General features: G+C 46.8%; 1 protein-coding gene across 1 annotated transcript; it reads right to left on the bottom strand.

Moving 5' to 3' along the window:
* Positions 1–3687: 3687 nt before the first annotated feature.
* On the bottom strand, positions 3688–12498 carry LOC139059693 (endothelin-converting enzyme 2-like). The gene is made up of 3 exons (XM_070538127.1): positions 12435–12498; positions 7117–7473; positions 3688–5651 (listed from the first exon to the last, which is right to left on the bottom strand). The coding sequence occupies exons 1-3, from the start codon at positions 12468–12470 to the stop codon at positions 3954–3956; spliced, it is 2091 nt and encodes a 696-aa protein (XP_070394228.1). The 5' UTR covers positions 12471–12498; the 3' UTR covers positions 3688–3953.
* Positions 12499–13732: the final 1234 nt, after the last annotated feature.

Raw genomic sequence — 13732 nt, 5'->3', positions numbered from 1 at the left:
GGAGGTTTAACCCTATATTGAAGCTAGCTTAGCAGGACTTTTGAGGAACTATCAGGCATAGTTTGGGTTATCATTGGCCTTAAGGAGGTTAGAAGTACTGGTGAGGATTATACAGTGCTGACTAACGGCCGCGTCGTCTGCTATAGAGGACTCCCAGATGAGAAGAAATACGGGGCAGGATTCCTAATCCACAATAACATAGCGGGCAACATTGATGAACTCTACAGCATTCTCTCACAAATGTCTCATTAATGCGGTAGAAGTTGAAGTATAGAATAAAGGTAGTACAAGCCTATGCTCCAACCTCCAGTCATGGTGATGATAAAATAGATCAGCTTTATGGAGATGTTCAATTAGCGATGAGAAAAGTGCAAACTCAGCATACCGCAGTAATGGGCGGCTTCGACGCAAAAGTGGCAGAAAAGCAGGCTGGTGAACAAGCAATTGGCAACTACGGCGTACATTCTAGGAACGCGGAGGAGAGATGCTGGCAGAATTCGCGGAAGCAACAGCAACAACAGAAGCAACAGCGTAGCAACAGAAAGTTAACCTGCAAAAGGTCTAACGGTGAAACAAATGAAATAATTTCATACTTTCTGCCGATCTCAGCATAGTGCAGGATGTTGAAGTGTTAGGTAGGGTAACGTGCAGTGATCACAGGTTAGTGAGGTCTAGGATTCCTTTCAGTTTGAAGAGAGAAAGAGTAAAATTAGTCAGGAAGAAACTTGCCAACCTAGACGCAGTAAGGGTAAAAGCAGACCAATTCAGGCTGGTACTTGCAAACAAATAGGCAGCCTTAGAACACAGAGATGAAGATGACATAGAGGGGGAGGGGGTAATGAATGAAACCGTAACTAGGCTGGCTTCAGAAGCAGCAATTGAAGTGGGAGGTAAGGCACCAAGCCAACCAGTAGGTAAGCTCTCCCAAGTAACAAAGGACCTAATAAAGAAACGACAAAGAATGGAAATGTCAAATTCAAGAGATCAGATAGAATTCGCGGAACTCGCAAAACTAATAAACAGGGAGAAAATAAAGGATATTCGAAATTATAACGTGAGAAAGACTGAGGAAGCAGTAAGGAATGGGTGTAGCATGAAATCAGGGCGAAGGAAACTTGGCATCGATAAAGATAAGCACGGTAATATCATCAGCAATCTCGAAGATATAGTAAAAGAAGCTGAAGAATTCTATACTGACCTGTACAATACCCACAGGAGTCAGGATACCTCCATTAGAAAAAGTAATTACCAGGATACGGAAACTCCCCCTATAACTAGCGATGAGGTCAGAAGGGCCTTGCAAGACATGAAACGAGAAAGAGCGGCAGGAGAAGTTGGAATAACAGTCGACTTAATCAAAGATGGAGGAGACTTATGCTATGAAAACTGACGGCTCTTTACATGAAGTGTCTACCGACTGCAAGGGTCCCAGAAAACTGGAAGAACGCAAACATTATGCTAATCCACAAAAAGTGAGACGGTAAAGAATTGAAAAATTATAGGCCTATTAGCTTATTTCCAGTATTATATAAAATATTCACTAAGATAACTCCCAATACAATAAGGGCAACACTGGACTTCAGTCCACCAAGGGCTGCCTTCAGGAACGGATATACTACAATGGATCACCTCTATGTCATCAATCAGGTAAACAAGAGATCCGCAGCGTACAATCAGCCTCTCTATATGGCTTTCATAGATTACGAAAAGCGTTTGATTCCGTAGAGATACCAGCAGTAAGAGGTATTACAAAATCAAGGAGTACCGGACGCTTACGTAAATATCTTGGAAAATATCTACAGAGATTCTACAGCTACCTTGATTCTCCACAAGTAGGATGATGCCTATAACGAAAGGGGTCAGACAAGGATACACAATCTCTCCTATGCTACTCACTGAGTGTTTGGAAGAAGTATTCAAGCTATCAAACTGCGAAGGCTTAGGAGTGGGGATCAATGGCGAATATCTCGGCAACCTTTGGTTTGCAGATGACATTGTCCTGTTCAGCAACACTGGGGACGAGTTACAACAAAATATTGAGGACCTTAACAAAGAGAGTGCCAGAGTGGGGTTGATTAATATTCAGAAGACAAAGATAATGATCAATAGCCGGGAAAGGAAACTAGAGTTCAGGATCGCCAATCAGCCTCTAGAGCGTGTGAAGGAGTACGTTTACCGAGGTCAATTACTCGCAGAGGACCCTGATCATGAGAAGCAAATTTACAGAAGAATGAAGATGGAGTGGAGCGCATACGCCAGACATTTTCATGTCCTGGCTGGAAGCTTACCATTATCATTGAAAGGTGTGCAATCAGTGCATTTTATAGGTGCTAACATAAGGCCAGAAACTTGGAGACTGACAAAGAAGCTTGAGAACAAGTTAAGGACCGCGCAAAGAGCTATGGAACGAAGAATGTTAGGCGTGACGTTAAGAGACAGAAAGACGGAGAAAGAAACTTGAGAACAAGTTAAGAACCGGGCAAAGAGCTATGGAACGAAGAATGTTAGGCGTAACGTTAAGAGACAGAAAGAGCGTTGCGGTGGATCAGACAGCAAACGGAGATAGCCGATAGTTTAACTGACATTAAGAGAAAAAAATTGGAGCTGGGCAGGTCATGTAATGTGTAGGCTATAGATAACCGGTGGACCATTAGGGTTGCAGAATGGGTGCCAAGAGAATGGAAGCGCAGTGGAGGACGGCTGAAGACTAGGTTGGACGATGAAGTCAGAATATTCGCAGGCGCTAGCCGGTCTCTCACATTGATTGACATGAATGTTGTGAAATGTTGCAACACACATCAGCGAAAGCATACTGGAAGAAAGCCACTGTAGTCGCCGAGTTGCTGGAATACTTGCACCCTTCTGCAACGCGCTTTCGTTTATGCGTATGCTTTATAAAAGACGAGCAGTGACGTCGTCGCGCAGCCACGTTACTCGTAAATGATTGGCTCATTAATATTGACCTCAACGGTGCTCAAATGAGAGCGTTATGAGAAGAGAGAGAGAGAGATAAGTCATAAGGGAAAGGCAGAGAGGTTAACCAGGCTGAGTCCTGTAGGTTCCTTTCTCTTTGCCCTTCACAGGAGAAGGAAGAAAGGGGATTGAAAGGGAAGTTCGAGAGACGCTTTCACTTTTCACTGTTTCACACACAAAAGCATTCATCACTGAGTGACTGAGTTTGAGACGCTTGTCATAGCGCAGTAAATAGCCTACTCTCCGCGGTCGTTTAGTGACTATGGCGTTGCGCTGGTGAGCTCGAGTTCGCGGACACGATCCCGGTTGCGGCGGCCGCATTTCGATGGGGGCTAAAGGGAACGAACACTCGCGTACCTAAATTTACCTGCACGTTAAATAAACCCAACTGGTCAAAATTAATTCGGAGTTCCCGAGTACGGCGTGCATCATAATCAGATCGTGGTTTTGGCACGTGACACCCCAGAATTTAGGCATATGGCCTCAGCTGCCGATGCGCCACTAAGAGAACATGCACACGCGCGTAAGATGGAACAGGTTGGCCCGGGGCAGCGCATCAGAAGAGATGTGAACGGAGCTAAAAATAGAACATGGTGGAGACGGTAAGGCTACTGTCTCCTCATGTGCCCCCTCCTGTCCCTCCGCGATTTGAACAAAAACAGTAAATATACGCCTAAGACTGTGTACATTATGACAGCAAACGGTTCGATACGGTTGAATGAGAGCATACTGAATGAGTACCTTTACTACCAAGAGCATAACGTCACTTCAAAATGCAAGGTGTAAAAATGCAAGCGCGACATGTACATACTATAACTGACATTTCATTTGTGAATGACACAGTACTTTGTTGCTTCTGTATATGCACGATTGTGCAACACCATAAAATATTTATGAATCCGCGCTTACGCTCAAGGATGAAACGGGAACGAGTAAAGAAATTGAAGCGATCGTACGGGAAACAATATCATATATACCCGCTAAAAATAGCCGCACAGCTTCAATTCTGACTTGCAACGCAGTAGTCTGATAAAAATGGGCGACTTCATCACCGCTCGGTCGCAGGTCGGCGAAAATCGATTCTTTCCTTCTGCCCGGCACGCACCATAGCACAGAGTCATGAAAAATATGTGATCCGTATCCAGAGTTTCCGCTCCAGGCAGGCGGTTATAATCGTCGTCCCGCTGTAGAGCAGCGTGAGCTACTTCCATCGCGGCCATGTCGGGAAACTCATCTCTGTGGAAGAAGCCGTCAGAACATCGTTTCAAGAGGCCTTTGCCCTTGTAAACGGGCGATGGTAGTACGGCCGCATCTTCGTCTTCTGGAGTGAAGAGGCCTTCGTATTCATAGTCCAGTGCTTGTACAAGAGTCTTCGCGTACCAGAAGCCGATGCCCCCATAAAACATTGCCTTTGATCCCTCCGGATAGTAGTACGGAGGGGTCAACGCCGCGTGGTTTAAGATGACAGTCTTCGAGAAGGGCTCGTAGTGAACCAAAGTGTTAGGCGTTGTCCTCCGCTGCACATACGAAAGCCGGTACCTTTGCGCACTTTTCAGAGAGCGCGCATACTCGCGTATAGCCAGCCAGTACTTCAAGAATGGTCCATCAGCGACAGGAAAGTCGGCGAACACAGGAAGCGACTCGTTCCCTTCTTTTAAGTTGTCAACATCACTCCAGAGTTCTGTCTTCAGGCTCTTAAGATGCACTGTGATGTTTTCCTTGGCACTGTCTTCGAGGTAGACAAGGCGGCTAATCCCTTGTACAAGAGTATTCCTGATGTTTTCTAGCGCCTTCCGTATGCTGTCAAGCTCCTCTTCTTCGAAGTTCTCTTTGTCAGCCCTGTTGAGTGCCAGGCCGTATGTGGCTTCCACTTCAGTCGTGCACACGAGGGTTATCATCTCGTTGGTGTCTCTGTCGCTGGCGTGCTGTCTTGTGGAATTGGAGTCTGCAAGAAATCCTACGATGACCAACACCCACCAGCGCATGAATGCGATGAGAGCGTCGGCACCGTGCGAGTCCACAAGGGCTGTGAGAGTAACCAGGAGCCTACGGTGTGACACGAAAACCACGTCGTTTTCATCTATCTCGGGGCTAACCACGAAGGTTTGACTGAATGCTTGCACTAAGTTCTTTCCTGGTGGAAGGCCGAGGATCTTGCCTAGCTTGCCGATGGTAACGACCGCGGAAGCTTCAGGTTCAAATTCAGTGACTTTGTGCAAGGAGGATAACACGTCCTCCGCTATGTCCGCGCCGTTGTCTAAGTCGAAGTGCGTGGTCCGTCCTATGGTGGCACGGGATATGTACTTCCACGTGGAGTCGTACGTGCCGCGTTGGCGCTGCTCGGTGACGACCTTCAACCATACTGGAACCAGTTCGGAGGGAAACAGGACGATGATCCTTCCGGTTGGCGGGCCGTGGACAGCCAACAGGGCCACGTTGAAAAGCAGCGGTAGCATCCAGTTGACGGCGTAGTCAACGACTTCCGCCATCAGACTAGCCACAGCAGGGTAGGGCTGGTCGCTACCGGTGCGGCGATCGGACATCGCCTTTGTCTCCCGGATGCGTCTGTCGAGGAAATCCAGCATTACCTGTGTGCTTTCCGTGGCGTTCTCTAGGGACCTGTCCAGGCAGGAGACGATGGCGTGCACGGCTTTCCTGGCTTCCGGTGGGTAATATACCTGCGAAATGGTGGTGGCAAAAACGACGATAGCGTGCGTAATTGATAATAATAATTAGAAAATAAAGAAGAGAGCAGAAAGAATGTCTAGGTTCTCAGCGCTAGCGTTCTGCAAGCTTCGTAGCCGGAGTTCAATACTTGAATATCTCACCCAGGACAGTGTTTAAGAATAAATATAGAGTGTTCGTTTGGAATAGAAAAAGTGTCTGGTGACAAACTGAAGCCGTTTGCGGCGGAGGATAGGCAAAACGTTCAACACGCTCACGTTCTGCGTATTGCAACTTCCCTATCGGGTGTATGCACGGAGCTACATTCTTGGCATGAACGCCCTTTGGTATCCAGAAACACTTATCTACGTTCGCATGATATAAAAATAGCGCGTTGAATCTGGTAGGTTACTCTAATGTAGGGCGCTGTGCTTCTTCTATGTTTAGCCAATATTCTAATGTAATTTTAGCTATGAAACTGGGCATTGCCGGATTCCAGTGCTTGGGGCTTGCCCGTAAGTGGTAGCGAACGTATGCTGACCTTCCCACAGTTCCATGTGTTTTCATCAGTGCGACGTGCGAGCCATTCAAAGTGATTGGTTGAAGGCGAGTTTTGCATTTCTGACTACGCCATGCTCTGTGAGATATGACGCCTCTCTACATACAGTTTACATGAATTTGATTACATTGGAAGATGACCACTTCATATATTGTGTGAATAAGAAATTATTACAGTCGTGTAACGCCGTCTTTGCAGTTGGCTTTCAACCATCGTAGTCAGCCAGCTGACGCCGTTCTCAGCCGACAGAAGATACTAGCTTTTGCAGAACCTTAAGCAACGCAGGTTTGCCAAGTACTGCGGAACATAAGACTCGGATATCGTGACAGAACAAGTTTATATGCACACGCACGCACGCACGCACGCACGCACACGCACACACGCACACGCACACACGCACACGCACGCACACACGCACACACACACGCACACAAACACACACACACACACACACACACACACAAACACACACACACACACACACACACACACACACACACGCGCGCGCGCGCGCGCACACGCATGCACGCACGCACCTCTATATATAACGCAACAAGCTGGTCTCAAGCAAATGCATTTCTGCAAAGCAAAACGTATTACACTGACACACGCAGGACCTTTCTTATAAACTATACCTCTATGACCCTTTCTTTACCTTAAATTCCTCAGAGGTGCACTTGCTTGAGACCAGCTTGTTGCATTATAAGCTAGTATAGTAATGATATGTACGTCTTGTGTTGAGCGCGCATAAATTGTGTCCTACAATCTGTCCTTCGATTAAAGCATTAAACCGTTTAGCAGTTAGTGTTCTTTTTTGTGTGCGTGTGTCCTTTCGCGTCTCTTCTTGTACCTGAAGTAAGGCGATGGAATTCAGGCCAAGCCATTTAAGCGGAGCTCGCGTTTTACGCGCGGCCACTTACCTGCTCGGGCACCACGCTTGCCATGCGGCTCGACCAGTGCATGGCGGCGTCATCCAGCGCACTGTCGGCACCCGGGTGCTCGTTCTCCCACGCCGAGCACACGAAGCGCGACCAGTCGTCGCAAGGACTGGCGGCGCCCACCAGGCGACGGGTCAGTTCGGTCGCGTGCCGCTGGCAATCGGTCGTGGGGCAAACGCGCACACGACTGGCCGACCAGTGGCCGGTCACCAGGGCCGCGGTCACGACCAAAGCGGAGAAGAGCAGAACGACCACAGAACACGTGAACAGCTGCTGCTCCCTGCTCGCCTTTCTCACTTGTTTCGGCCGGCGGCTGTCATCGACAGACTCGGGCTCCGCCTTGTCGGGAAAGGGGAACAATCGGGGAGGGTAGTTCAGACATATCCCGTCAAAATCAGGTCGGCAGAGTCAGCCTGTCGCGTGAACGGAAACGCTAGGTGGTCCGGACGAGCAAGTTGTCATGTTCACCTTGTAATGCGCTCAGCACAACGGAGTGAAACTGCAATGACCGCGATAGGACTAGGACCCACCAAACAAAGGCGACAGGACGCTCTATCATCCTTACCTGGTGTGCCCTATTGCGGTTATTAGTTTTCCTCAGCTGCACTCAGCACAATGCGAGATAAACGAAGACGAAATTTCCCAATCTCCCGATTGATAAATTCAATTATCATTTGCAGATGGGGCTGCGACAACACGTCTGCACGGCGCAAGTTGGCCCGCGGTGTCGGTCCACTCGGAGGAGTACATTTACAGCTTAGGTGTAATCCTAGCGATGAAGGCACGTCTATTGTGGCCTGACTTGAACAAACGCGGTCTTTGAAGATAAAAAAGTTCACCGACAATTACGATACTCCCTAACGCGAAATTTGAGCGCAGCTCTATACGTGTTTCATTTCGCAATATATCGAAGCCGCGAACTTGAAAGGGACATGTAGCAGAGTCGGCAATCGTAGAAAACCTGATCTGCGGGTAAAGCACGTCGGCTTTTATACGCGATTCGCCGAGGGTTCCCGTGTAATCGCTGGTGCCGCGATTCGCAAGTCGTAAACTATCTCAAACCATGACAGTCGAAACAAGCGCGAAGGAGACCAAACCAAGCAAGCCAAACAAATGCGAGCGAGAGCTGACGCGAGCAGACGCTCAATCAAAACGAGCGGTCCTGCTGAGACCAGAGAGAGAGAGATTCTTGTTCGGGAAGGAAAAAACATGGGGTAAAGTGCAGCGCAGTAACTGTCTCTCAGATGAGGACACCTCAACCGCGCTGCACAGGGGGGAAGGGGTAGAAAAGAGTGGTGGATGAAATAGGGAAAGAGCAGCAGCGGTCGAGCCACCGTAGGCGTGGGGAGGGGGTTCAGAGGTGATCGGCTAGGGCGACGTACGAGTACGCATGAGTGGTTGGACGGGTTCGCATTAAACGAGTTTCCCGTGCGCACGTCAGTAAAGGGGCCGCTCTCATTGGTCTCCGCCGTTTTCGCGGCTCGCGCCTTTCATCTGCCGCTCCGCGTTCGCTCTTTCATCTTTCACTGTGGCGCTCGTTCGCTCGGTTACGCTGCCGCCGCCGCTGCCACTCGCCGCTGGGACGGACCATTAAGAGCTGCGCTCTAAAAATGACAGCAAACTTGTGCGACCTTGCCGAATCACAACCCAATTTCGCGCAAGGCTGTTTCTTTCGAGCAGTTGCAATAATAATTTCGGTTGCCTGCATTTAAATTGCATTATGCATTAAAGCGCTGCCCGCATATGACCAGCTAGTTTGAAACCTTGCCAGCGTATAACGCTTTCGAGTGCTTTAAATGAATTTTTACAAAGTCAGTGATTCATACAGACACTTATTTCGCCAGAACATTGGCCATAATGTTCCCCGCGGCCCGTTTTCGCTAAGTGTGATCTCCGTTGCACTCATACTTCTTCCAGGGCAGCGGGATAAATTCTGCGTTGTTTTTAAAACGCTCCTGATCGCTTGCGTACGTAATTTAGTGCTGAGTTGGTAGTTATTCCACACACTTTGATGACGCCATACATATTACCCATAACCTGCGCTTCATCTTTTACCGAGTGGACCGGGGAAACCCACTGCGAACCTCGTATAACGTACAACGAATGATAAAAACAAAATGAGGGTTCATTAATTCTTTGCAGCTCGTCTAATTAGGTAACGAACGCTAAAGTTTCGTCACGCATTGCAGTTACCGAGACCACCATTTCCGCCAAATATCAAGTGATGTAATGGGGAGTTATCTCGGGACATTGGGAAGCAAAGTTGATAATGGCGGTATCACACTTGCGAATACTTGTCTGAGATTTTTTTCTTTTCAAATGCTCTTCGCTTATCTACACGCATTTAACGTCCCACGCGGAATAGCCATAGCGTTCCCCACATTTTTTCTATATTTAACCTTGGTGGTATTTGTAATTACGCCTGGGCAACGGGCTAAATTCTGCGCCACTCTTAAAACACACTCATGCACTCCGGTGCATTTGTACACATAATTTATTGCCGAGGCTGCAATTAATCCACCTACTTTGGCGACACATTGCCATTGGCGACCTGACCCTTTCACCCAAAATAAACAAAGCGCCTAGTTCAGTCCATCGAGGACACCGGTGGCCATGGACATCGTATGACGCATAATAATACCGAAAAAACGAGGGTTCAATAATTATTTGTAATGCTTCTAGTTATAATCCAGAAACATTAAAGTGTTGCGACACTTTGCACTTACAATGCCCCAAATTTTTATTAATTTTAAGCTTTCTGCCACCTAGAGCTTCCTCGTGACACTGGGGCACATAGAGTAACATGGCCATATAACGTTTTTGAGTGCATACTAAAGGAAGTTCTCACAAAGACTGTATTTGATCCACATGCATTTAATTTCGCACACAAATTTTACATAGCGTTGCTCCCATGCTCGCTAAACTCGATCTCGGTGGCATTTGCAGTTATGCGAGTGCCGTGGCCTAAATATTGCGCCGCTTGTAAAACGTAGTCATAATGTCCCGGCGCACTTGCACACGCAATTTATTGCAGAAGCCACAATCAGTCCACATGAGTTGAACTTTGGCTACACATTACCCACCTATAGCGTGCCTCTTAATTTCGATCGATGTAAACAACGTGCCTTGTTTAATTGAACAAGTGCACCTGTGAAAGCAATTAAGAAACTCGTACGGCTCACGGAAATATGTGGAAAACGAAGGTTCAGTAATCATTTCCGATGCTCTTCAATAAGCCAGCAGTGTGAAAGTTTCGTCGCACATTACAATTATTATTGCCCCTACTTTCGCCGAATTGGAACTTTGTGTCTTGTACAGTTGTTTTTAGGACCCTCGGAAACATTGCGGATAACGGCAGCATGACACTCTGGAACGCTTATATCGGCAACTTTCTACAAAGGCTATAATTATCCTACACGTAGTAAACATGGTTCGTCAATCACAACATGCTGCTTACACAACGATCGTATAGCACATAAAAATGGGGGGAAGACGAATCTTTAGTAAATATTTTCAAGCCACCTAATTAACCTTCACACTTCATACTTTACGTACAAGTCACGCATAGAGTGGCCTCCATTTCATTTAAAAATAAAATCTCCCCTTTTTTGTTCGTTCCGGAGAAGCGGGGAACTTTGTGAGCGATTCATATAACGCCTCTAAATGGGCCGTAAACGAGTTTAGCAATCTTTATTTTACTCCTAATGGACGCACATATTTCAAAATTTGCCAGCATATATTCCCCCAAGTTTCCTCAAAACTAAACTTCAAGAATGATAAATATTAAAATAAAAAGGAAACCTGAAAACTCGTATATGACGCTCTTGAGCGTTTCTTGTCGCATTAACAGCTTCGCTGTAAAATCTTATGGTTTGGGTGGAAAACGCGTTAAAAGTTAGCACATTCAAGACACCTCAAGCAGAAATATCCAGTACCTTGCGCCGGAGAAGCATAAAAGCGCTCAAGGCATGTCGGGTTAAGTATGACGGTGACTGGATACAGTCGGATAGGGTGGGCGGTTAGCAGACGGCAGGAAAGCGCGGGCCGCTACGTTCTTTTTAACTGCTCGAAAAGCAGACACCACACAGAGAACGCGACACACGAAGCTGCTATCAATTTCGGGTGTTAGGAATGAGCTCGCGTAAATTCTTGCGGGTTGAACCGCCCCATGCGAGTGTCACATGGGTATTTTCGGTCGGTATCTACATTCCGTGCAAGAAGCTGTGGAAGAAAGGCAACCACAACCGAGAAATTAAACCCCGACCGGGCTCGAGCGTGATCGGAAGTCCCTGCCCCGTGTGACTGGGGTGTCAGACTGCCTTCCGAGTCAACATAACCGGCTAGTGCTTATGTAAATGAACCCGTTGACGTGAGTAACATCGCTTTGCGAGGCATTCATTCTCAGTAGTTTAGATTCGGTGATAATAACTTTCGCGAGATTTCGCGGGACTAGCACCGGACGCGCCGGCGGCTACCAGGGGTAGTATTCCTGACACAGCTATACTCGCGTGAAATCTCGCGAAAGTAACTGCATTCCCGAGAGCGGGGGACCAAGAACACCGCCCTTTGTCTCGGTTGGTTCCAATTACGGTACAGGGTCGTTGATTTGGCTTGTTTCATTTGTTCTTGATGTTGTTGTTGGAGTTTCACATAGTTGGCACGGGCCATCAGCTTAAATTGAAACGCGGAAAGCAATGTCTGACTGGAACAGCTGTTCGCCGTAATTGCACAGGAGTGCAACGCGCAAGTACTGTGGTGCCGGCTTCTAGGTATACACTCTAAAATTGAGGATACGCGTAGTGTGCATCCATGTTATTTCCACCTACTTGGCCTTCGATAAGATCGATACACATATCTGCAAAGAAATGCAAGTGCTGGAATGGCAGACGACAGTAACGCTTGCTGTTTTATACGTAGGATTGAGGACAGCTAAGCGGGTTAGCCTGGTGAAATGATGAAACAGCGCCAAAAACGAACGCGAAGGGAAGGAAGTACAGGATGGATTGACTGAGTTCTGTACTGTGGTCTATATGAAGGTCGTTGTAGCAGAGAGTTTCGAGTAATTGCGCTTAATAGAGTTACAACCGTGATGTAGCAGAAAGGAGTAATTCTGAATGTTTTGCATGTCCAGTTTGTGCGCAGTGTTTAAAGCGATTGCTTCAATCGGAGCAAAATATGTTAAAAATTAATTCACTCGCTTTTATTGAAATGCTTATGCCCAGCTGTGCCCAACGTCTGCCGTGTACCCTGCTAAGCAAGCGATTTAAGCGTGCGAGAAATGACGAAGGCATATTACTTACAGTTGGTTCAACGTTGACGCTGACCTGCAGGTCCATGATGGCATCCCTTACTTGCTTTCTTGTTCCTTCACCTGTGGCGCTTACCCACTACGGGGGAATTGGCCAGGAAGCCGGAGATTAATGGATAAAGGGAAGAAGGAGAGAGAAAAACTTGAACGAAAAATTATGTGAACGTAAGGTGGAACTTTTATAATAACTTTGAAATAAATTGAATTATAGGGTTTTACGTGCCAAAAGCACTTTCTGATTATGAGGAACGCCGTAATGGAGGACTCCGGAAATTTCGACCACCTGGAGTTCTTTACCGTGCACCTAAATCTAAGTACACGAGTGTTTTCGCATTTCGCCCCCATCGAAATGTGGCCGCCGTCGGGATTCGATCCCGCGACCTCGTGCTCAGCAGCCCAACACATTAGCCACTGAGCAACTACGGCGGGTTAACATCGAAATACATTTGCCTGGCAGATACAGAAATAAAAATCCGTGTAATATTATATAAGCAGCAAATTTTGATGTATTTTTGTTTGCTTGCTGCTTAAAAAAAAATGGCGTTGATCGACTGCGGGGAATTTACCCAGTAGCCGGAGGTAGACGCGTAGGGGGGGGGGGGGGTACGGAGGTTTCAATACGGCTTAATATTGAAGGTAAGAGGGGGAAATGGCAAACATTTTGTTGTTATTGTTGTTGTCTATCGAACATGTAGCTCCAGCCCACTATAGGGAATTCGCAAGAAATGGGTGGATTATTCCAAAATCTATTGAAAACTAAGATCTCAGAATTTATGTCAACTAAGTGCTTTAAAAGGTGTTATAATGGAAGGCATAATGGTAGCAGGAATCAGTAGTAAATAATTAATATTCACGCACAGAAAAAGAAAGGAAAAGAAGAAGTACAACTTTAATAGGGCATTTGGTTGGATACAATAAAAAATTTCCGGACAGCGGAGAATGATATAAGAAATTTCATTTTTTTCTGTTTTTTTGCTGGTGCTCAATGAGGCGCTTACCATTCCATGCATATTGGCAGGAATGTGGACAGATATTGGAATGTTCTTGCATGGGGAAGTTTTTAGTGTAAAAAAAACTGCACCTGAGAGATTCGAAAGAAAAAATGACCAGCTGATTAGAATGAACCATGCCTTATAGATGAAGTTATGGCTCATAACAATGCTGCTCGCTTTGTAGCTGGCGGGTACACCCATCGTTACACCGCAGCAGGGAAGTAAAGGCATTAGTAACTAAGATAGAGTCACTTGTGCTCTGAACACGCACACCAAGCCAACTTTCCACCAAATGTCG

The sequence above is a fragment of the Dermacentor albipictus genome, chromosome 4 (genome assembly GCF_038994185.2).
Source record: "Dermacentor albipictus isolate Rhodes 1998 colony chromosome 4, USDA_Dalb.pri_finalv2, whole genome shotgun sequence".
NCBI lineage: Eukaryota > Metazoa > Arthropoda > Arachnida > Ixodida > Ixodidae > Dermacentor > Dermacentor albipictus.
This window is presented reverse-complemented; position numbering and strand designations above follow the sequence as displayed.

What these genes read in the sequence shown, in the direction of transcription:
- LOC139059693 (XM_070538127.1), bottom strand. Translation starts at nt 12,470, where the DNA reads ATGGACCTGCAGGTCAGCGTCAACGTTGAACCAACT. An exon ending in GCGTCAACGTTGAACCAACT is followed by an intron (nt 7,474 to 12,434) that starts GTAAGTAATATG and finishes TTTCCCGACAAG; the next exon opens with GCGGAGCCCGAGTCTGTCGA. An exon ending in CAAGCGTGGTGCCCGAGCAG is followed by an intron (nt 5,652 to 7,116) that starts GTAAGTGGCCGC and finishes ACCATTTCGCAG; the next exon opens with GTATATTACCCACCGGAAGC.